This window comes from Entelurus aequoreus, linkage group LG16 (assembly GCF_033978785.1).
Source record: "Entelurus aequoreus isolate RoL-2023_Sb linkage group LG16, RoL_Eaeq_v1.1, whole genome shotgun sequence".
NCBI classification, from domain to species: Eukaryota; Metazoa; Chordata; class Actinopteri; order Syngnathiformes; family Syngnathidae; genus Entelurus; species Entelurus aequoreus.
In genome coordinates this window covers 34204646-34226677 of record NC_084746.1, presented here as the reverse complement: position 1 = coordinate 34226677, position 22032 = coordinate 34204646, and the positions used below count along the sequence as shown (strand labels likewise).

Below are 22032 nucleotides of genomic sequence, written 5' to 3'. Positions count from 1 at the left end.
ACCTCGAAGCTATTTTATTTGGTACATGGTGTAATGATAAGTGTGACCAGTAGATGGCAGTCAAACATAAGAGATACGTGTAGACTGCAATAGGACTCAAGTAAACAACACCAAAATTACACACGGCGCTCAAAAATCTATCAAAATGTTTTAGTACGACTTTGGTAAGCTATGAAGCCGCACCGCTTGATGGATTGTACTGTGCTTCAACATACAAGTATTATTATGGTGTGTGTATAAGGTAAGACATATTATCTGGCGTTTTGTCGCAATATAATGCAAACGCAACTTTTCTTACCTTCTGGTACCTGCTGATGTGTATTTGGGATCTGCATAAGTCCTGAAAATTTGCACGCGTCCGCCTTTGTAGTCCATGCTGACACCGTAGTCGATAAGCTTCTTCTTTTTCTCTATCTTCTTGTTATGGGACATACATCCTCTGCTGTTGCCATTTCTAATATAAAGTAGTGTAAAGTTCTTATTTATATCTGCCATGAAAGTGCTAAAACATACCACTGTAGTGAGTTTACATAACGGTCGGACAGTTTTTCATGGGACACATTTCCAAAGGATGAGAAGATGCTGCTCCGTTATTGACTTAAGTAAAGTCTGAATGTCATTAAAACAGTTAGCTCCATCTTTTGACACTTCTTCCACTCCCGTCCTTGCACGCTACACCGCTACAACAAAGATGACGGAAAAAACATGCTGCAGAAGGTGAGCCACGTAAATAGGACCGCCCACAAAACGGCGCATCCTGAAGCAACTGTCAGAAAGCGACATAAAGATGATCTGTAAAACATAGTCTATGCAACATTTTGCCCAATTATATTATATCATCGATCCGATACCAAGTACTTGGTCATAATTTAAGTTCTCATGTGTCCTTTATTTTTTTTAGAAGTAGCCAAAACACTGCCGATTGCGGATGGACATTAGCCGCTAACTAGCTAGCCATGTTTTAAAGCACCTCTTCCTGAGGGCGTTTCAGTGTTATAACTTCACCTTTATTGTCAATTTTTTAGCCAAAATGCGTCCGTTCTCCCTTTTCTGTCTACACACTGTGTCTGCTTGTAAGTACTCTGTGATTGTGCGCTGCCGAACATGCTCCTTTGCTTGTAAAACCAGCAATGTCACGACGTGACGACGTGGGGGAGACCGGTACTTTTCAGAGGCGGTATAGTACAGAAAATGATTCATTAGTATCGCGGTACTATATTAATACCGGTATACCGTACAACCCTAGTATAGACTTCAATATGACTCAAGTAAACAACCCCATTGATTGATTGATTGATTGATTGAGACTTTTATTAGTAGGTTGCACAGTGAAGTACATATTCCGTACAATTGACCACTAAATGGTAACACCCGAATAAGTTTTTCAACTTGTTTAAGTCGGGGTCCACTTAAATTGATTCATGATACAGATATATAATATCATATATACTATCATCATAATACAGTCATCACACAAGATAATCACATTGAATTATTTACATTATTTACAATCAGGGGTGTGGAGGGGGGGATGGGGGGGGTGGGGGGGGATATGGACATCAAGTAGTGGACATAGAGAGAGAGAGAGAGAGAGAGAGAGAGAGATCAGAAGGCATAAGAAAAAGAAAAAGAAAAAGTATCTGCATTTGATTGTTTACATTTGATTATTAGCAATCCGGGGAGGGTGTTAGTTTAGGGTTGTAGCTGCCTGGAGGTGAACTTTTATTGCGGTTTTGAAGGAGGATAGAGATGCCCTTTCTTTTATACCTGTTGGGAGCGCATTCCACATTGATGTGGCATAGAAAGAGAATGAGTTAAGACCTTTGTTAGTTCGGAATCTGGGTTTAACGTGGTTAGTGGAGCACCCCCTGGTGTTGTGGTTATGGCGGTCATTTACGTTAAGGAAGTAGTTTGACATGTACTTCGGTATCAGGGAGGTGTAGCGGATTTTATAGACTAGGCTCAGTGCAAGTTGTTTAACTCTGTCCTCCACCTTGAGCCAGCCCACTTTAGAGAAGTGGGTAGGAGTGAGGTGGGATCTGGGGTGGAGGTCTAGAAGTAACCTGACTAGCTTGTTCTGAGATGTTTGGAGTTTAGATTTGAGGGTTTTGGAGGTGCTAGGGTACCAGGAGGTGCATGCATAATCGAAAAAGGGTTGAACGAGAGTTCCCGCCAGAATCCTCAAGGTGCTTTTGTTGACCAGAGAGGAAATTCTGTAGAGAAATCTCGTTCGTTGGTTAACGTTTTTGATTACCTTGGTTGCCATTTTGTCACAGGAAAGGTTAGCCTCTTGAATGGAACCTAGGTAGGTGACCTCATCTTTCCTGGTGATGACACTGTCACCTACTTTTATGGTGAAGTCATTGACTCTCTTAAGTTTGATGTGGGACCCAAACAGGATGGATTCTGTTGTACCCAAGTGGATGGATAGCTTGTTGTCAGCGAGCCAGGTGCAAGTTCTACAGAGCTCAGCACTGAGGATTTTCTCCACCTGTGACTTGTCCTTGTCTGATACCAGCAAGGCAGAGTCATCCGCAAACAAAAACAATTCACAGTCGCATGCCGATGACATGTCGTTTATGTATATTAGGAACAGTAAAGGTCCCAATATACTGCCTTGGGGGACTCCACAGCTCACCGAGAGGGGGGGGGAACACGGTGCCGTTCACCTCTACCACCTGCTCCCTCCCCTCCAAGTAAGACTGCATCCAGCTCCAAGAGGTTTTGTTAAATCCGATTGCTCTGAGCTTATCCAACAGTATAGCGTGGTTAACGGTGTCAAAGGCCTTCTGAAGGTCCAGCATGACCATGCCGCAGTATTTGCCCGCGTCCACCTCATGTTTGATGTGGTCGGTCAGATAGAGAAGGCATGTGTCAGTGGAGTGGTTAGTTCTGAAGCCGGATTGGAATTTGTACATGAGTTTATTAGTGGCAAGGTAACTATCGACCTGTTCATAAACTATTTTCTCCATTACTTTCGAGATGGAGCTGAGAATAGAAACAGGTCGGTAGTTGCCAGGTTCCAATTTGCTTCCTTTTTTAAAGAGGGGAGTTACTCTTGCTATCTTAAAATCTTTTGGTACTTGGCCTTGTGTAATTGATAGGTTTATTATGTGCGTGATGATCGGGGCAATGATGGAGGCAGAGTCCCTGAGGAATCTGGAGGGAATATTATCAAGGCCGGTGGCCTTGTTAGGGTGGAGCGCGCTCAATTTTTTAAACACTTCATCAGCTGTGACCATTTCTAATTTGAAATCATCGTTGGATACTCCTAGCTTTCTGTAGAAGGCTTTAATGTGTTCTACACCAAAGCGACCAGAGTGGTGGGACAGCTTGTTGACAAGAGTTGCGGCTATGCTGGTGAAAAAGATGTTAAGTCTGCTAGCTACCTCCATTTTGTCTGTAATGAGGGAGTCACCCTCCTTGATGCTGATGTTGGTGAGTCTTGTTTTAAGTTTCTGGCTGCAACCAGGAAGCTGGTTGTTGAGAATGTTCCAGAGCTCACGTGGCTTATTCGTGTTTTCCTCTTTTTTGTCGTTAATGTAATTTTTTTTTAAGGATTTAGTCAGGTTGGTTGACTTATTTCTTAATTTATTGCATTGCTTTTTGAGAGTTGAAAGGAGTAATTTGAGGTTGATATTATTGGGTTGTTTATCTACTTCTGTTTTACATTTTTGGTATTCAGAGTATTTCCTGTCTCTGTCTTTTATGGCAGCTAATAGGTCCGGATTCATCCATGGTTCCGAGCGGGCTTTGATCCTGACTGTTTTCACGGGAGCCATGTCATTTAGTATCTTTAGGAACGCCGTTTTGAAGCGATCCCAAGCGACATCGACCAGGTTGCTCGCGAGCACAGGGGACCAGTCCCACTCATCTAATTTTAAATTGAAATTGTCATTGGAGTATTTTTTGAGGGATCTGGATTGGGCTGTTATGTGGCCATTGGCTTTAGGTTTAGCTATTTTACGGGTGCAGAAGGTTAGATAGTGGTCGCTAAGACCACAGATCATGACCCCACTATTTTTTATTTTAGGCCGGTCTGAAGTGAGAATGAGATCTATGGTTGATTGGGTGGAATCACACACCCTTGTGGGTAGCGCTATTAGCTGGGAAAGACCGTGCAGATTACAAAACTTGCTGAAGGATCTGAAGACAGGTGCATCTTTGCGTTGAATATCTGTGTTCAGATCCCCAGTTATAATTTTCTCCATGTTGTCTGTCCCCGCCAAGCATTCTTCCAAAGCCCCATAGAAATCACTCTGATTAGGGGTCTATAAACAGTCCCTATTAGTACCGGCTTAGCGTTTTTAAATTTGATTTCCGCCCACACAGATTCCAGGTCATTGTGATTAAGATCAGTGCGAGTTATGTATTTAATATCCTGGTGAATATACATACAAACGCCCCCACCGTGTTTATTCCTATCCTTTCTGATAACTGAAAAGTTTTGTATTTCTATCTCTGAGTCAGAAATACTTTGATCAAATTTGGTTTCAGAGAAACACAAGATTTTTACCTTCGTGTTGAGGAACATTTCTCTGATTTGGTCGAGTTTGGCTCCAGAGAGGCTGTTCACATTAAGGTGGATGATGTGTTGTCCACTGGAACCAAAAAGAGCATCAGAGTCCTGTGTTGTGGTACTGACCAGAAAAATTGTTGGTTATTATTGCTGTTGCAGTTGAAGAGCAAGGAGAGAGAGGAGAGAGAGAGAGGGGCATATTGATCGTCCTCCAGGTGAAGGAGGAGGGAGAGAAAGGGGGAGGGGAGGGAGAGGGAGGAGGAGGCCAGGTAGGGTTGCTGGGGGATGGGTTGGGTTTCCTTTTGGCGGGCTTTTTTGAAGACAAAGAGAACGAGAATAATGAAAATGTTTGTGTAAAGGCGCCTCTAAATCCTGTGTATGCCGCGTCCTCGACCGTCCGGGACCCGGGAGAGGTCGCGTGGACCCCCGCCATCTCGTGCAGTTCCCCGCAATCACCGATGTCTGGGTCGCCGTCCACCGCAGCCGCCGCGTCGTTCACCGCCGCTGAGTCGCTGCCTTCTCTGATGACCGGGTCGTCCTCCGCCGCCGCCGCCGAGCCTCCGACCGTGTCGATGAACGGGGCGAAGTCCTCCGCCGAGCCGCCGACCGCTGGAGCACAGGTGAGCTTGAGCTGAGATGAGCCGGTAGCTGCGTTAGCTTCGATGGCAACGCTAGCAGTAGCATTGCTAGTCTTCGCCAGTCGGGACAACATTAACCGTGTTGTTGCAGGTCCAGGGTTGAGTTCAGTGTCTCCTGATAGTAGAAGTAATAGTAGTATTATTGACTTTCTGTCTATCCTTCCGGTCAGGGGCATGTTCACTTTGCCTCGATGTGCAGACAAGCACGATGCTAACACGTTAGCTCCAAAGCCAAGGTGCTTCGCCGATGTATTGTCGTGGAGATAAAAGTCACTGTGTATGTCCATTTCGCATTCTCGACTCTCATTTTCAAGAGGGTAGAGTATCCGAGGAGGTTTAAAATATAAATCCGTGATCCACAGTAGAAAAAGGAGGAAGTGTGGGATAATCCGAGCAGTTGTTTGGATTCCCGATCGGGAGCGAAAGAGGGTGCGACCGCTCATCTCGGCATCTCAAGCCAAAAAAACATTTTATATGTTCCATTGAAAATATAGAACATTACGCAAGGTGCTCAAACATCTATCAAAATGTTTTATACGACATCGGTAAGCTATGAAGCCGCACCGCTTGATGGATTGTACTGTGCTTCAACATACGAGTATTATTATGGTGTGTGTATAAGGTAAGACATATTATCTGGTGTTTTCTTTATGCATATTATGCAAAAGCAACTTTTCTTACCTTCTGGTACCTGCTGATCTGTATTTGGGATCTGCATAAGTCCTGAAAAATAGTAGTATCGACTAGATACGCTCTTGTACTTGGTATCATTACAGTGGATGTCAGGTGTAGATCCACCCATGGCATTTGTTTACATTGTGACGCCGGTGAGCTATTGTATCCTCCTACGGTGTGTAGTGAAGCATGTTTAGCTATTCCTCTTCCTGCAGGAATGATACTTGTAAGAAACTAACTTTATTTGTCGCCATGGAGGCGGGGATTAGTGATTTAGAAGTAGCTAAACACTGCCGACTGCGGATGGACGTTAGCCGCTAACTAGCAAGCGATGTTTTAAAGCACCTCTTCCTGAGGGCGTTTCAGTGTTATAACTTCACCTTTATCGTTAGTTTTTAAGCCAAAATGCGTCCATTCTCCGTTATCTGTCTACACACTGTGATTGTGTGCTGCCGAACATGCTCCTCTACTCATAAAACAATGTCACGACGTGACGACGCGCTGTCATGCCTGTAAAAAAAAATAATATGGTGAACCGGTACTTTTCAAACAGAGTATAATATCAATTTTGATCCATTAGTACCACGATACTATACTGGTACCGGTATACCATACAACCCTACCAAAAAATATGTATTATATCTCATTTGTATTCAGATTTTTTGTGCTGTGTTCCCCAGAAAAGTCCACATCACCAGATCTACACTAGAGTGCCTGAATGGAGACTACGAGGTAGAGCCAGGAAACGGCCACGAGCGCCACGCCTTCCTCCAAAAACACGAGATTGAAACTTTCTTCATAGTGCCATCACACCGGCGGAAGGTAGGGCATTTTGATTCCTATTCACGATGTGCTCCTCGTGTCAATTACCCTGGGGAATGATTACCATGACACTTTCAGATGTGTTCTTTATTAGGCCGTGGCCCACAGTGAACCCTTAATACCTTGAGGGTGTACTGTGCACAGATAATCCATCTGGACGTGGAAAGTCAGACTTGGCTCGATCGAGAGGGAGACTAATCTTCGCCCGGTTGCTTTTCCTGGACTAGAATCTTACAGCACCAAAAAAAGCTCCCTTGGAGTGAAAAGATAGTACGGACTGAAGCATCAAGCGTGATATAATGGCGCTCTCGCACATTTGATGTCGAGATGATGTCACTTCCAGGCTGTAATGAATTCAAGTGAGGCTGCAAAGAGGGAGAGCGAGGGGGGCAGGGGGGGACTGCCTGTGGCATCTTTCATCACAGATTTGCAGAGTTCAGCATGCATACAAATAGATGCAAGTGTGTGGCAAAAGCATCAACAAGCTGCTTATTTTCATCAGGCCTCTCTCTTATGTTCTCCGCTAGTGGCAGAAATGTGAAGATCTTTGAGGACAAGTCTTGCAGGAAGGAGGTCATTTAAGTTTCGGCAGAATGAACAATACGATTAGCATTGCTGTTTCCGACCGTATTCGCCGCGAGTGGTGTTTTTGTCGCCAAAATGGTATTCGTGTCGGTAAAATCACACACGTTGGAATCACACGAACGCCATCTTGCACTGACGTCATGACGCTGTGACGCAGTGGTGTCCAAAGTGCGGCCCGTGGGCCATTTGTGGTTCGCAGCTTGTTTTAAATAAAGACGACCCCTATTACAACATTACACATGAAAAAAAATGAAAAAAAATTAAACTGCCCCAATCCCCAAATGCCCCCACAAAGAATGGGATCTGAAAACAAAATGGCCGACAACATTTTACTGTATATAATCTTTGATGATTTCCCTGCGTCCTGTCATGATGAACATGTGTACACATTTCTTGCAAGATATGATACGCTTTTGGGTGTGCTAAAGCCCTAAAAAGGTTTTAGTTTGCAGTATAATGATAACATCAGTATACCGTATTTTCTGGACCATAAGGCGCACTGCCAATGAGCGGGTCTATTCAAGTCTATTTTCATACAAAAGGCGCACTGGATTATAAGGCGCATTAAAGGGGTCATATTATGATTTTTTTCTAAATGTAAAACACTTCCTTGTGGTCTACATAACGTAATGGTGGTTCTTTGGTCAAAATGTTGCATAGATTATGTTTTACAGATCATCTTCAAGCCGCTTTCTGACAGTCGCTTCAGGATGCGCCGTTTTGTGGGTGGTCTTATTTACGTGGCTCACCTTCGACAGCGTCTTCTCCCCGTCATCTTTGTTGCAGCGGTGTAGCGTGCAAGGACGGGTGTGGAAGAAGTGTCAAAAGATGTAGCTAACTGTTTTAATGACATTCAGACTTTACTTAAATCAATAACATAGCAGCATCTTCTCATCCGTGGCTCACTAGTGCGACAACAACGCCGGAAATGTGTTCCGTGAAAAACCGTCCAACCGGAACTCTCTAATAACTAAAGTTCCGTGGGTGAATTATGTAAACTCACTACACTGGTTGAGCGCTTCTATAGCGAGATATAAGTTAGAACTTTACACTACTTTGTATTAGAAATGCCAACAGCAGAGGATGAATGTCCCATAACAAGAAGGTACAAAAAAAGAAGCTTATCGACTATGGCGTCGCATGGACTACAGTGGCGGGCGTGCGCAAATTTTCAGGACTTATGCAGATCTCAAATTCACATCAGCAGGTACCAGAAGGTAAGAAAAGTTGGTTTTGCATAATATTGTGAAACAAAACGCCAGATAATATGTCTGCTAATTGGTGCCATTTTGCGGTCCTTATACACACACCATAGTAATACTTGTATCTCTGACTATGGTAGCCGTAATGGGCCGACAATCTATCAAGCGGTGCGGCTTCAAAGTTAAACTAAAACATTTTGACAGATTTTTGAGCGCCGTGTGTAACGTTCTTTATTTTCAATGGAATATTTAAAGTTTTGGTGTTGTTTACTGGCATCATATTGCAGTCTACATGTATCTCTTATGTGTGACTACCATCTACTGGTCACACTTATCATCACACCATGTACCAAATAAAATTGCTTCAAGGTCGATAAGCACAACCAGAATTATTCCGTACACTAGGCGCACTGTTGATTTTTGAGAAAAGTGTGCCTTATTGTCCGAAAAATACGGTAATTGCTTGATATTAAATGTTACTGAATTGAATCATTACAGGGTCGTTCAAAACTCTGTAATATTGTTTTTGATGCAACTTTTGAATTAGACTTTGTTTAATTTGGGCAGGTGTACCTTATGAAGTGTCCAGTGATATAGTGAATGAGTGACTAAATTATTATTATATGTTCATTTTGTACAATATGGATATTTCATTTGTATTTATTTTTTGCACAATCACGACCACCAAACAAACTTGGTTGGAAACAGAAATGTTGATCTTGGTTATTGTACATTATGAATATGTGAGTTTCAATTGAAAGCAGGCCTTGTCGGTCAATGTAGATGATATTATGCATTGGTATATCCTGGTATCCTTTTGAATGTACTTACTTACCAGTACTTTTCTCACTGGGAGTTTGTAAAGCAGGTCCACTATTATAATGTCATGCAAAATAAGGTGCTGCTCAGGTACAATCAGTCAAGTTAATGGACTGATATGGATGGAGTGTAACCTTGCAATAATCTCTTTTACTTAGCTCACAAAGCTTCTTGAATGAGAAACGAAGTCCTGAAACCATTAATGTGACCTATGGGATTGACCCACTTTGTTCTATAGATTCTCTGGTTAAAGTCTAATCCTGGTAATGATAATTGCATGATGATAATGATAAAGTGCGCACAGACACACAGACACACACACACACTCACACACACACTTACTATGCAATTTCCCTTTACATAATATCTATTACAGCTTGGTTTATCATGACTTAATCCCTGTTTCCATCTTTTTTCATTTGGCCACAGATATTCCCAGGATTAATTCTTTCAGATATCAAGCCCGCCAAAAAGATGAAGTTCAAAACGGTGTGCTACTTACTGGTGCAGCTCATGCACTGCAGGAAGATGTTCAAGGCAGAGATTCCCTTCTCCAATGTCATGAACTGCGAGGACGGCGATAAGGTAACCATTTTTTTATAGTTGATGTGTGTGTTGCCACTTAGGAAGGTTTTTTTGTCCTTATATCCTGAAATAATTTTTAAAGGAGCCATATGTAGGAATTTACACGGTCAAAATTCTGTAGTAACCTCCCTGACTGAGGTTGCCGAATCAGCTCGATGCACTGGGCTACTCCGAGGAACTTCAAACTTCCACTGCCTCTTATTTGGGGTTGAGGTGATGGGACCATAATAGCTGAATAGACAAGCGTTTTGTCAATAAAAAATCTCTAACCAACACATTTTACACAGAAATTAGACAATTCTTTAGGAAGAAGTACATCATGCCTGCGTACAAAAACACAACAAATGGCAATCATATGGTTTTTGTCAGTACTACCAGAAAACAAAGACTAAAACGAACTACAACCAACGCTTGCAATGGTTATACTGGTGAAAATAAGTAGAGCATGCTTAGCAGCCTAATGTAGGCCCAACACTAAAGAGCAGACATTTTACCAAGGTACGCCTATAGGCTACTGTTTTAAATGTTTCAGATTGCCATATAACTTGGTACAAGCAGTCCACAGTATGCAAACACGAATGAGAAATTATTTGACCATGTGATTTGGCTGTCTCCATACGTTTCAGATTGCCATGATGACAGCCGTGCTAATGTTGAAACCCATTTCCTCAGCGTCACAGCATATTGAGAAAGAAATAGGCACTGACACTATCCATATCCACATAGGTTTTATTTGTCGAAAATACATGTTGCCCTTGTCAGTTCGATGACACATCGACATACAGGCTACCGGGCATACAGTATATTTCCCCCGTTAGCCTGTATGTCAATGTGTCATTGACCGGGCTAACATGCTAAGCATTCGTTTGCAGGAACATAATAGCTTTGTTAGACAAGATCATAGACTGTATTAGACAGTATAGTTTACATACCATTCCATTTTTTTACAAGTAATAAGAAAACGTAGATGCCTTACTTACCTATCAAGGAGGAAATTATCAAATTTGGCGTCAGATGAAAACATACAGACTGCCTTTTCAATAAAAGAACCACAACTATGGAACTCTTTACCGGACACTTTGAAAAGTATACCTGCACTTGTCACTTTCAAAAAACAAACACAATTATGGCTAGTTGAGCAACAATCGTGTTCCCATGTTTAGTTTTTACTAATTTTTACTAATTGGTTTTTATCTAGTCTGCACTTTGTCTGTGTTATTATTATTAATTGGCTTTTATCTAGTTTGCACCTTGTCTGTATTATTACTATTATCATTATTATCGACCCATTCTATTTTTTATTTTCCTATTTTAATGATGTTGGATCTGTGTTGTTGTTGTTGTTGGGGACAAATGTTGTAAATTAGCTTTGGCTACAAACACTATGATGCATACATCGGATAACTGTTTCAGATGTCTATGTTTTTGTATCTGTCTCTATTTCAAATAAACCTCTATAATAATAATAACATCTTCTCTGCCTTCAATCGTCTCCATCTTTCAAAGGCATCCCCGATACTAATCCTCGTTTTGTTCCTGGCTTTGTCATGAATAAGTTGAGAATGGTAACTTTTAGATTTACTAAGGTCTGACATGTTTAGTAACTTTACCAGTGGCAGTAGCTCTATGAAGATGGCGTTGCGTAACTGGCAACCTGGACGTGACACACTCACAGACTTTTTAATTAGTCAAACGGTGGAGGGCGGGACATCAAAATTAAAACAATAACAAGATTTCGGGGCTGTAAATCTAATTTTGAAATGAGCATATCTCGGCGCAACTACCGTTATCAGTTATAGAGGTATTGGAAAAGAACATGACCCCGAAAGGGACAAGCGGTAGAAAATGGATGGATGGATGATTTATTCGCGCCTTTTGACATATCAGGGCCTTTTAATGATGACTTGACATGAAATTATTACATATGGCTCCATTAAATTAATTCTATTCAGCAGTCCCACTTTTAAAATTGTAGTATCATTTATTTATTTTTGTAATAATAAATTGATAAACCCTCAACAGTAAGACTGTTTTAGCCAATCAAGGTATTTGTGGCAGAACAAAAAATGAGCAATCGAGGAAGCTTTTTTTCCTTATATTCTGAAATAATTTTAAGATACATTTTATTCAGAAGTCTCATTCATAAAATGCTATTTATTTATTTGATAATAAATGTAAAAAACCTTAGCAGTACGGTTTTTTTAGCCAATTGGAAATATTTGTGGCAGATCAAAACAATGGAAAAGTAGGAGACTCTTATATATACACGCTGTATATATACACAGTACATGTACTAAATTTTTTTTTTTCTATTTATAACAGTAAGGTTGTTTTAACCAATGAGAAGTATTTTTGGCAGAACAAAACAATGTGAAATAAAGGAAGCTTTTTTGTTTTTCATATCCCGAAATAAATTTCTCTCAACATTTTCGGCAACCCAAAATGTTGAGAGAGCAATATTAGACCAAAAATACAAAATAAAATATGTCTGGAGCTGCAAAAAATTAAGTCTTGTATAAGTTATACAATGAAGACAACACATGATGTAAGTGTCTATATTAGCTATATTAGCCTACTATCAAAATGACAATGTGTCGCAGGCTGACACAAATCTTCGTTGACAGAAATGTCGAAATGTAATATTTATTCTACCCATTTTTACAACATTGGAAAACATTAGAAAAACACAGGCACCTCAGAAGGTGAGATAACTCCTCTAAATTAGTGGCTTAGAATGGCCAAAGGTATAGATGTGTGTGTCCAAGTTAAAGGACACGGCAGGCTGTCTTCTTTTAATAGATGTATTACAATCTTTGGCAAGCTAGGTAATGTTTGCTGTGGTCTGGAACAACATGGCACACAAACAACTATCTGAAATGCAGCCAATATACAGAAAATGTGTCATGAAACATGCAAATATAAATTAAATACACAAAGGACAAGTAAACAAAATTAAATGAGCTCAAATATACCAACAAACGAGGCATAATGTTGCAATACGTACATAAAGCTAGCCTAAATAGCATGTTAGCATCGATTAGCTTGCAGTCATGCACTGACCAAATATGCCTGATTAGCACTCCACACAAGTCAATAACATCAACAAAATTCCTGTTTGTGCATTCACGCACAGTATAAAACGTTTGGTGGACAAAATGAGACAAAGAATGAGTGGCATAAAATATGTCTTTCTCTAGCATCGTTGAATAAATACATGTAAACAAACTACAGTAAGTTCAAGGACCGCCAAAATTAGTAGGACAAAACAGTGCTCACCAAATACTCTCATCAGAGAATCGTGTTTAATATAAAAAGTGGGATTTCTAACAATTAGGGAGGCTTGTGTCATGTTGTCCTCCAACAAAAACTCTATTAAAACAAAAATATATATTTTCCCCCATTGTTTTCTATTTCCATACGCATGCGGCTCTAGAGCCGCAGGTTGCAGACCCCCGTATTAGGGGTTGATTTCAACTGTATTATGTTCCCTTAAGGGGGGCTCACTGTGCCGCACTTAAAAACAAAACAAAAAAACATCCTCTTAAAAAAAAGGAAATACAAATGTGTATTTGAAAGTAGTTTGTGTGTAGAGACAATAGGATGGAGAGAGAAGTAAGGGGTTGTGCTCCAGCGGGCAGTATTTAGCAAGGCTCTTCTGTGTGGCTGCCAAATACACTTAGTCTCAGCAGGGTGCATTCCCTAATGAAGTTAAATGTGACGGCAATGTCGTCATTTGAAAGTATAATCAGCACGCCGGTTCACGTTGTTGACGCTCCTCCAGCCGTGGTTTTAATATGATAACACTTCTTCATCCCCTGCTCCTTCCCCTCCTCACACAGCGAAGGGCCATGAGGACGGCGCCCCAAAAGCTGAGGAGTCGCACCAACGCCAACCAGGCTAACGTGATCCAGAGCAGCCCCAGAACACGGGTCAACCGCTACATCGGGCGCCTGATCGAGGCCCGTCAGACCGAGTCCGACACAGCCGACCTTAACTTCCTCACGCTCATGTACAAGTCCTCGGAGCGCGAGCAGAGGGTGAGCGATGTCCTCCTTTTGTGCGCAAAATGCTACGGAAGACATGCTAGCATACGCGTAGTACGGATAGCCTCAAAGTTTTAGACTCAGATTTGAGGACATATTACTACAAGTGTTCTGAAGCTAGCTTTAAAGTTGTATGACCATAGAATGAATAGTCACTGCGGTACTCTATGGGCAATTGTCTGTTAGCCGCCACTAAGGTGGTTTGGTTAATGTTTTTCAACCAATCTTGCTAAAATGTTTAATCATGATATTTTAAAACTACATTAAGAAATTGTCACATAACCTTATTCATACTTGCCAACCTTGAGACCTCCGAATTCGGGAGGTGGGGCGTGTTTGAGGTGGGGGGTGTAGCGGGGGGTTTATATATTTTCAAGTATTTCTTATATATATATATATATATATATATATATATATATATATATATATATATATATATATATATATATATATATATATATATATATATATATATATATATATATATATATATATATATATATATATATATATATATATATATATATATATATATATATATATATATATATATATATATATATATATATATATATAAGAAATACTTGAGCACGACTGTATATATATATATATATATATATATATATATATATATATATATATATATATATATATATATATATATATATATATACAGTCGTGCTCATAAGTTTACATACCCTGGGAGAATTTATGATTTCTTGGCCATTCTTCAGAGAATATGAACGATAACACAAAAACCTTTCTTCCACTCATGCTTAATGGTTGTGTGAAGCTATTTATTGGCAAACAACTGTGTTTTCTCTTTTTAAATCATAATAACAAAAGAAAGTACCCAAATGACCCTGATCAAAAGTTTACATACCCCAGTGACTTTGATCTGTTAACATGCACAAAAGTCGAAAGTCAATATGTATTGAATGAATAGAGAATAGTTTTGAATCAGGAAAAAATCTTTTTTGATATATATATATATATATATATATATATATATATATATATATATATATATATATATATATATATATATATATATATATATATATATATATATATATATATATATATATATATATATATATATATATATATATATATATATATATATATATATATATATATATATATATATATATGTGTCCTGGGCATGACGTTAAAGTGCATCCGACAGTGGAGGCTCCTCTTTGGGGGGTCTTGGGGCACTAGGAGGTTAACCCCTCAACTACTGTTACCCCAGGTGGCCCTTGGCAAAGGCCTAGTACCTGACTGCCCCCTAGCCGGGAAAATACGCCGAAGACGCGCTGCCTTGTAGGTAAGTCTAGGACAGGGGTCGGCAACCTTTACCACTCAAAGAGCCATTTTGGCAAGTTTCACAAATTAAAGAAAATAATGGGAGCCACAAAAAATTTTTTTTAATTTCAAATGAAAAACACCGCATACAAAGCTTAAATTGCTTTGTGCTATGTTAACCAGGGGTCTCAGACACACGCACCGACACGCACCATAATATGGAAATTTTATGTTAGTGCGGCCCGCGAGTTTTGAATGAATGGCGCTTGATAGCGTCATACTTGCCAACCCCCTCATTATTTCCGGGAGACTCCCGAATATCAGGGCGTGATGGCACTGCTTTTGGCGCCTGCCCAAGCAGTGTACATGCTCGACCACATGTAGAATGCAGCTTCAGCTTGCTCATGTAAGTGACAGCAAGGCGTACTACTTCAACAGCCACACAGCTTACACTGACGGTAGCCGTACAAAAACAACTTTAACACTGTTACGTTACAAATATGCGCCACACTTTGAACCTACACCAAAAAAGAATGACAAACACATTTCTGGAGAACATCTGCACTGTAACACAACATAAACACAACACAACAAATACCCAGAATCCCATGCAGCCCTAACTCTTCCGCTCAACCGACGCACGGAGGGGGGGAGGGTTGATGTGTGGGGGGGTTTGGTGGTAGCGGGGGTGTATAATCTAGACCGGAAGAGTTAGGGCTGCATGGGATTCTGGGTATTGGTTGTGTTGTGTTTATGTTGTGTTACGGTGCGGATGTTCTCCAGAAATGTGTTTTTCATTCTTTTTTGGTGTGGGTTCACAGTGTGACGCATATTTGTAACGTAACAGTGTTAAAGTTGTTTTATACGGCTACCGTCAGTGTAAGCTGTGTGGCTGATGAGTAAGTATGCTTTGCTGTCTCCTACGTGTGCTAGTAAAAGCTACATACAACATGTGGCTGGGCTGGCACGCTGTTTGTAAATGCTATAGAGGACAATTACTGCAGTGCATTTAGGGCACGCCCTTAATTTAGTAATTAGAGTGAAAATAGGATTATAATTGCCCTTGGAGTTTTCTAAGAGAGGCACTGAGATCCACAAGTCTCCTGGGAAAATCGGGGGGTCGGCAAGTATGCAGCTGAGCCGCATCAGAGTGGTCAAAGAGCCGCATGCGGCTCCGGAGCTGTGGGTTGCCGACCCCTGGTCTAGGCAGACAAAGGCTAGGGGAGCACACCCTGAGAGAAAAGCAACGTGGTTGCTGGCACACGACAGGCTGTCCTCCAAAAAACTGGAGCTCCGGCAGCCTCCTGCAACTGTGGAAGAGTGCCGGTCGTCCTGGGTTCCCCTTGACACCGGATCCCACCCTCTCACAGTGAAGAAGTGCTGCTGGGACATGCCCACCCCCAGTGGCACTTTAAACAAGCTCCTCTGCGCAGGTATTCATCTCTGCCTCGGTGAGACCAGCTACCGGAAATGAAACAAAGTCTGGTGGCGATGGGGTGTCTGATAACGGGAGCAGGTATGAATGCACTGGAAGATCCTTGTCAGAACCCTGCACACCAGCGGTACAGGACTATCTATGGTTGCTCGTAGCTGAAATTGAGTGGCAGTTGCTCTCGGCAGACCCCTGTACATCTGAGCAGCCCTATTTAGGATTGCACTGCTCACCCCAACTGGGGAAGGGCCTAGAAAATGTGGCCCAAACATTGCCCACTCAAAACCATCATGTGGGGAATTCCACTCCGAGGTTGAAATAAAGAAAATAATCCCTCTTAAACTGGCATCATGGAACATAGGGACACTCCTGGACACTAGCATCACCACTGATAGACTCCAGCGCATTGCAGTGGAACTTAACCGCTACAATGTTGATATTGCTGCACTTAGTGAAACCAGACTCCTGGATGAAGGATCGCTGAAGGAAGAAGGGCAAGGTTACACTTTCTTCTGGAAAGGATACCCTCCAGGAGGGGAGCATCAGCACGGTGTGGGACTTGCAATAAAAAACAGCCTCCTACCAAAACTCCCAGAAACACCGGTTGGCACAAGTGAAAGGCTCATGTCACTCAGGATCCCTCTGGCTAAGAAAAGATATGCCACCTTTCTTTGTGCATATGCACCGACGCTACCATCAAAGGAAGATGTTAAGGACCGCTTCTAACGGGCATTAGATGAGGCCCTACGTCGCACACCTAAGGAGGACAAGATCTTCTTGTTGGGCGATTTCAATGCCAGAGTGGGGAAGGACAACAAGGTGTGGAGTGGTGTTATTGGCAGGCATGGCATTGGACAAGCCAATGCTAACGGTCTCTGGGCTGAGCATGACTTGACCATCACAAACACCATCTTCCAACTAAAAAATAAGCACAAAACATCCTGGATGCACCCACGCTCCAAACATTGGCACCTGATTGATTACGCCATTGTGAGACGCTCGGACATAAAAGACGTATCACTAACTCATGCAATGAGAGGAGCTGAGTGTTGGACCGACCACCGGCTCATCATAACCAGACTCTGGGTGCAAGTTCGCCCTGCTATCCGTCTTCAAAAGTCAGGGAAGAAGAGGCTTGACTGTACCCGGCTAGCAGATCCTATGGCTCGGGACAATCTCCGTCTCTCTCTGGCCGAAAACCTGGAAGACATAGAGCATATTCTGGAGAGCGATGACTCCATTGATGACAAATGGACCTCTATCAGCTCCAGGCTCTATGAGGCAGCATCCCAATCCATTGGCTATAATCAGAATCAGAATCAGAATCAGAATCGTTTTATTGCCATTGTTTGAGAACGGGTTCACAAACTAGGAATTTTTCTTGGTGCAAACGTGCGACATAAAACACATATAACACATATTTGGTATAAAAAGAGCTGTGACTGAGCTATCAGATAGACTTAGAAGGGATTCAAGGAATTCAAGGAGCTGCTGTTAGGAGTTATTGTTCATTTGCCTGATGGCCGAGGGGAAAAAACTGTTCAGGTGGCGGGAGGTGTGGGTCTGGATGGAGCGTAGTCTCCTGCCTGAGGGGAGAGGGGAGAATAGTGTGTGTCCAGGGTGAGAAGAGTCAGCTGTGATCCGACCCACACGCCTCCTGGTCCTGGAGGAGAACAAGTCCTGGAGGGATGGGAGCTTGCAGCCAATCACCTTCTCAGCAGCACGTACGATGCGCTGCAGTCTATTCTTATCCTGGACTGTGGCACCGGGGAACCACACTGTGATGGAGGAGGTCAGGATGGACTCTATGATGGCTGAGTAAAACTGCACCAGCATCTCTGTCGGCACCTTAAGTTTCCTCAGCTGCCGCAGGAAGTACATCCTCTGCTGGGCCTTCTTGATGAGGGAGCTGATGGTCAGCTCCCACTTGAGGTCCTGGGTGATGGTGGTGCCCAAGAAACGGAAGGAGTCCACAATGGGGACGGGGGTGGGAGAGTCAATCAAGGTGAGGGGGGATGGTGGGGCTGTGACTTTCCTGAAGTCCATGATCATCTCCACTGTTTTCTGGACGTTCAGCTCCAGGTTGTTGAGGCTGCACCAGGACGTCAGCCGGTCCACCTCTCTCCTGTAGGCGGACTCATCGCCATTCGAGATGAGCCCGATGAGGGTGGTGTCATCCGCAAACTTGAGCAGTTTTACGGATTGGTGACTGGAGGTGCAGCAGTTTGTATACAGGGAGAAGAGCCAGGGGGAGAGTACACAGCCCTGAGGAGTACCAGTGTTTGTGGTTCAACTGTCCGAGACAATCTTCCCCAGCCGTACGTGCTGTCTTCGGTCTGTCAGGAAATCATTAGTCCAACTGTAGAGGGAGTCGGGCACGCTGAGCTGGTAGAGCTTGTCTCGTAGCAGTCCAGGGAGGATGGTGTTGAGGGCAGAGCTGAAGTCCACAAACAGGATCCTAGCGTAGGTTCCTGGGGAGTCCAGATGCTCCAGGATGAAGTGGAGGGCCAGGTTCACTGCATCATCCACAGACCTGTTGGCTCTGTAGGCGAACTGCAGTGGGTCCAGGAGGGGGGCGGTGATGTCCTTGAGGTGGGGCAGGACCAAGCGCTGAAAGGACTTCATGACCACAGATGTCAGCGCGACCAGCCTGTAGTCATTTAGTCCTGTGATCCGTGCTTTCTTGGGGACAGGGACAATGGTAGAGGTCTTAAAGCAGGACGGCACGCGGCATAGCTCCAGAGAGGTGTTAAAAATGTCAGTGAAGACAGGAGCCAGCTGGTCCGCACAGTGTCTGAGAGTGGAGGGGGAGACACCATCCGGCCCGGGGGCCTTCCGCGTATTCAGCTTCAAGAACTGCCGGCGTACATCCTCTTCTTTGATGGAGAGGGTCTTTACAGTCTTATGATGTTTTTGGAGTCCTGTGATGTCATAGGAGTCTTCTGAATCCTTTAACTCCTTTAACGATGTGCTGGCATTGGTGGGGAGGGTGATGGTGGGGGGAGCATGGCTTCGATGAGCTGAAGGCCGTTCATGACGACAGTAATGTGTGTTGAGGCCCTGAGCGAGAGTCCGGTAATTCAGGGCCTGGGGGGTTTTGGGCTTATAGTTCGTAAGGGCCCTTAGACCTCTCCAAACTGCCGCTGAATCATTGGAGCGGAACTGTTCCTGTAGACGGTTAGAGTACACAGATTTAGCTTTCTCCACTTCCCTGGTGAAGTGGTACTTCGCTTCTCTGTATGTACTTCGGTCCCCGCTTCTCCACGCAGCCTCCTTCTGGAAGACCTGGAAAACATAGAGCATATTCTGGAGAGCGATGACTCCATTGATGACAAATGGACCTCTATCAGCTCCAGGCTCTATGAGGCAGCATCCCAATCCATTGGCTATAAGCGCAGAAAGCATCAGGACTGGTTTGATGACAACACAGCCTCAATAACTACCATGCTCAAGCACATGCACACAGCACACAATGCTGTACTCAACAACCCCACTTCAGCTGTGCTCCGACAGCAATGGCAAACATCCAGAAGGGAGGTGCAGTCAAAATTGCGTGCCCTGAAGAATGAGTGGTGGATATCAAAGGCAGCTGAAATACAATCTCATGCCAACAAAAATGATATGCACAACTTTTACGATGCAGTGAAAACCGGCCCAAGAAACTGCGCTGTCTCCCCGCTGAAGTCTAACGATGGTACAACCCTCATAAAAGACCAGAAGCTCATCACCAAAAGATTGGCAGAACATTTTGAAACTCTGCTAAATCAGCCCGTCCCAACAGACCCCTCAGTTTTGGAGGAACTACCTGACTACCCAACCATCCATGACCTTGACCTTCCACCAACCTTTGGAGAGGTTAAGAGTGCAATAAGGTCTCTGAAAGACAACAAGACCCCTGGTCCTGACAGCATCCTGCAGAGATCTTCAAGCAAGGAGGCTACCTTTCCATCTGTGCCCTTTTCCTAGTCATCAGCAACGTGTGGAAGCATGAAACTGTCCCTCAGCAGTAGAGAGATGCCAATATTATCACCATCTACAAAGGCAAGGGGAACAAGTCCCTCTGTGGCAACAGTCGTGGCATTGCACTTCTGGCTGTTGCTGGTAAAGTCCTGGCTAAAGTCATGCTACACAGGCTGGTGAACAACATCACGGAAGACCTGTTGCCGGAGTCACAATGTGGTTTTAGGAAGAACAGGAGCACTGTGGACATGGTGTTAACAACACGGCAGCTTCAGGAGAAGTGTAGGGAGCAGCACCAGGACCTCTTCGTTGCTTTCATTGATCTATCGAAGGCTTTTGACACTGTCAACAGGGAGCTTCTCTGGAATATCCTCGCGTCCTTGCTCCAGTCTTGTTTAATATCTTCCTCCTGTGTGTGACACTGCTGCTCCATGAGAGGATCAAGAAGGGCAGTGGGGTTACCGTTGACTTCCGACTTGACGGGAACCTGTTTAACATCCGGAGGCTCCAATATATATATATATATATATATATATATATATATATATATATATATATATATATATATATATATATATATATATATATATATATATATATATATATATATGTATATGTATATCCATACATCTATCCATCCATCTTCTTCCGCTTATCCGAGGTCGGGTCGCGGGGGCAGCAGCCTAAGCAGGGAAACACAGACTTCCCTCTCCCCAGCCACTTCGTCCAGCTCTTCCCGGGGGATCCCGAGGCTTTCCCAGGCCAGCCGGGAGACATAGTCTTCCCAACGTGTCCTGGGTCTTCCCCGTGGCCTCCTACCGGTCGGACGTGCCCTAAACACCTCCCTAGGGAGGCGTTCGGGTGGCATCCTGACCAGATGCCCGAACCACCTCAACTGGCTCCTCTCGATGTGGAGGAGCAGCGGCTTTACTTTGAGCTCCCCCCGGATGGCAGAGCTTCTCACCCTATCTCTAAGGGAGAGCCCCGCCACCCGGCGGAGGAAACTCATTTCGGCCGCTTGTACCCGTGATCGTGTCCTTTCGGTCATAACCCAAAGCTCATGACCATAGGTGAGGATGGGAACGTAGATCGACCGGTAAATTGAGAGCTTTGCCTTCCGGCTCAGCTCCTTCTTCACCACAACGGATCGATACAGCGTCCGCATTACTGAAGACGCCGCACCGATCCGCCTGTCGATCTCACGATCCACTCCCCCCCCCCACTCGTGAACAAGACTCCAAGGTACTTGAACTCCTCCACTTGGGGCAGGGTTTCCTCCCCAAGATGGCACTCCACCCTTTTCCGGGCGAGAACCATGGACTCGGACTTGGAGGTGCTGATTCTCATCCCAGTCGCTTCACACTCAGCTGCGAACCGATCCAGCGAGAGCTGAAGATCCTGGCCAGATGAAGCCATCAGGACCACATCATCTGCAAAAAGCAGA

The 22032-nt window shown here is 43.4% G+C and overlaps 1 protein-coding gene across 1 annotated transcript in view; it reads left to right on the top strand.

The window, feature by feature from the left end:
- Positions 1-22032, top strand: part of LOC133630875 (adenylate cyclase type 1-like) — a 136454-nt gene that overhangs the window by 90446 nt on the left and 23976 nt on the right. Inside the window, 3 exon segments of the mRNA XM_062022690.1 lie at positions 6513-6654; positions 9690-9845; positions 13685-13882. Coding sequence (XP_061878674.1) covers positions 6513-6654; positions 9690-9845; positions 13685-13882 — 496 coding nt within the window.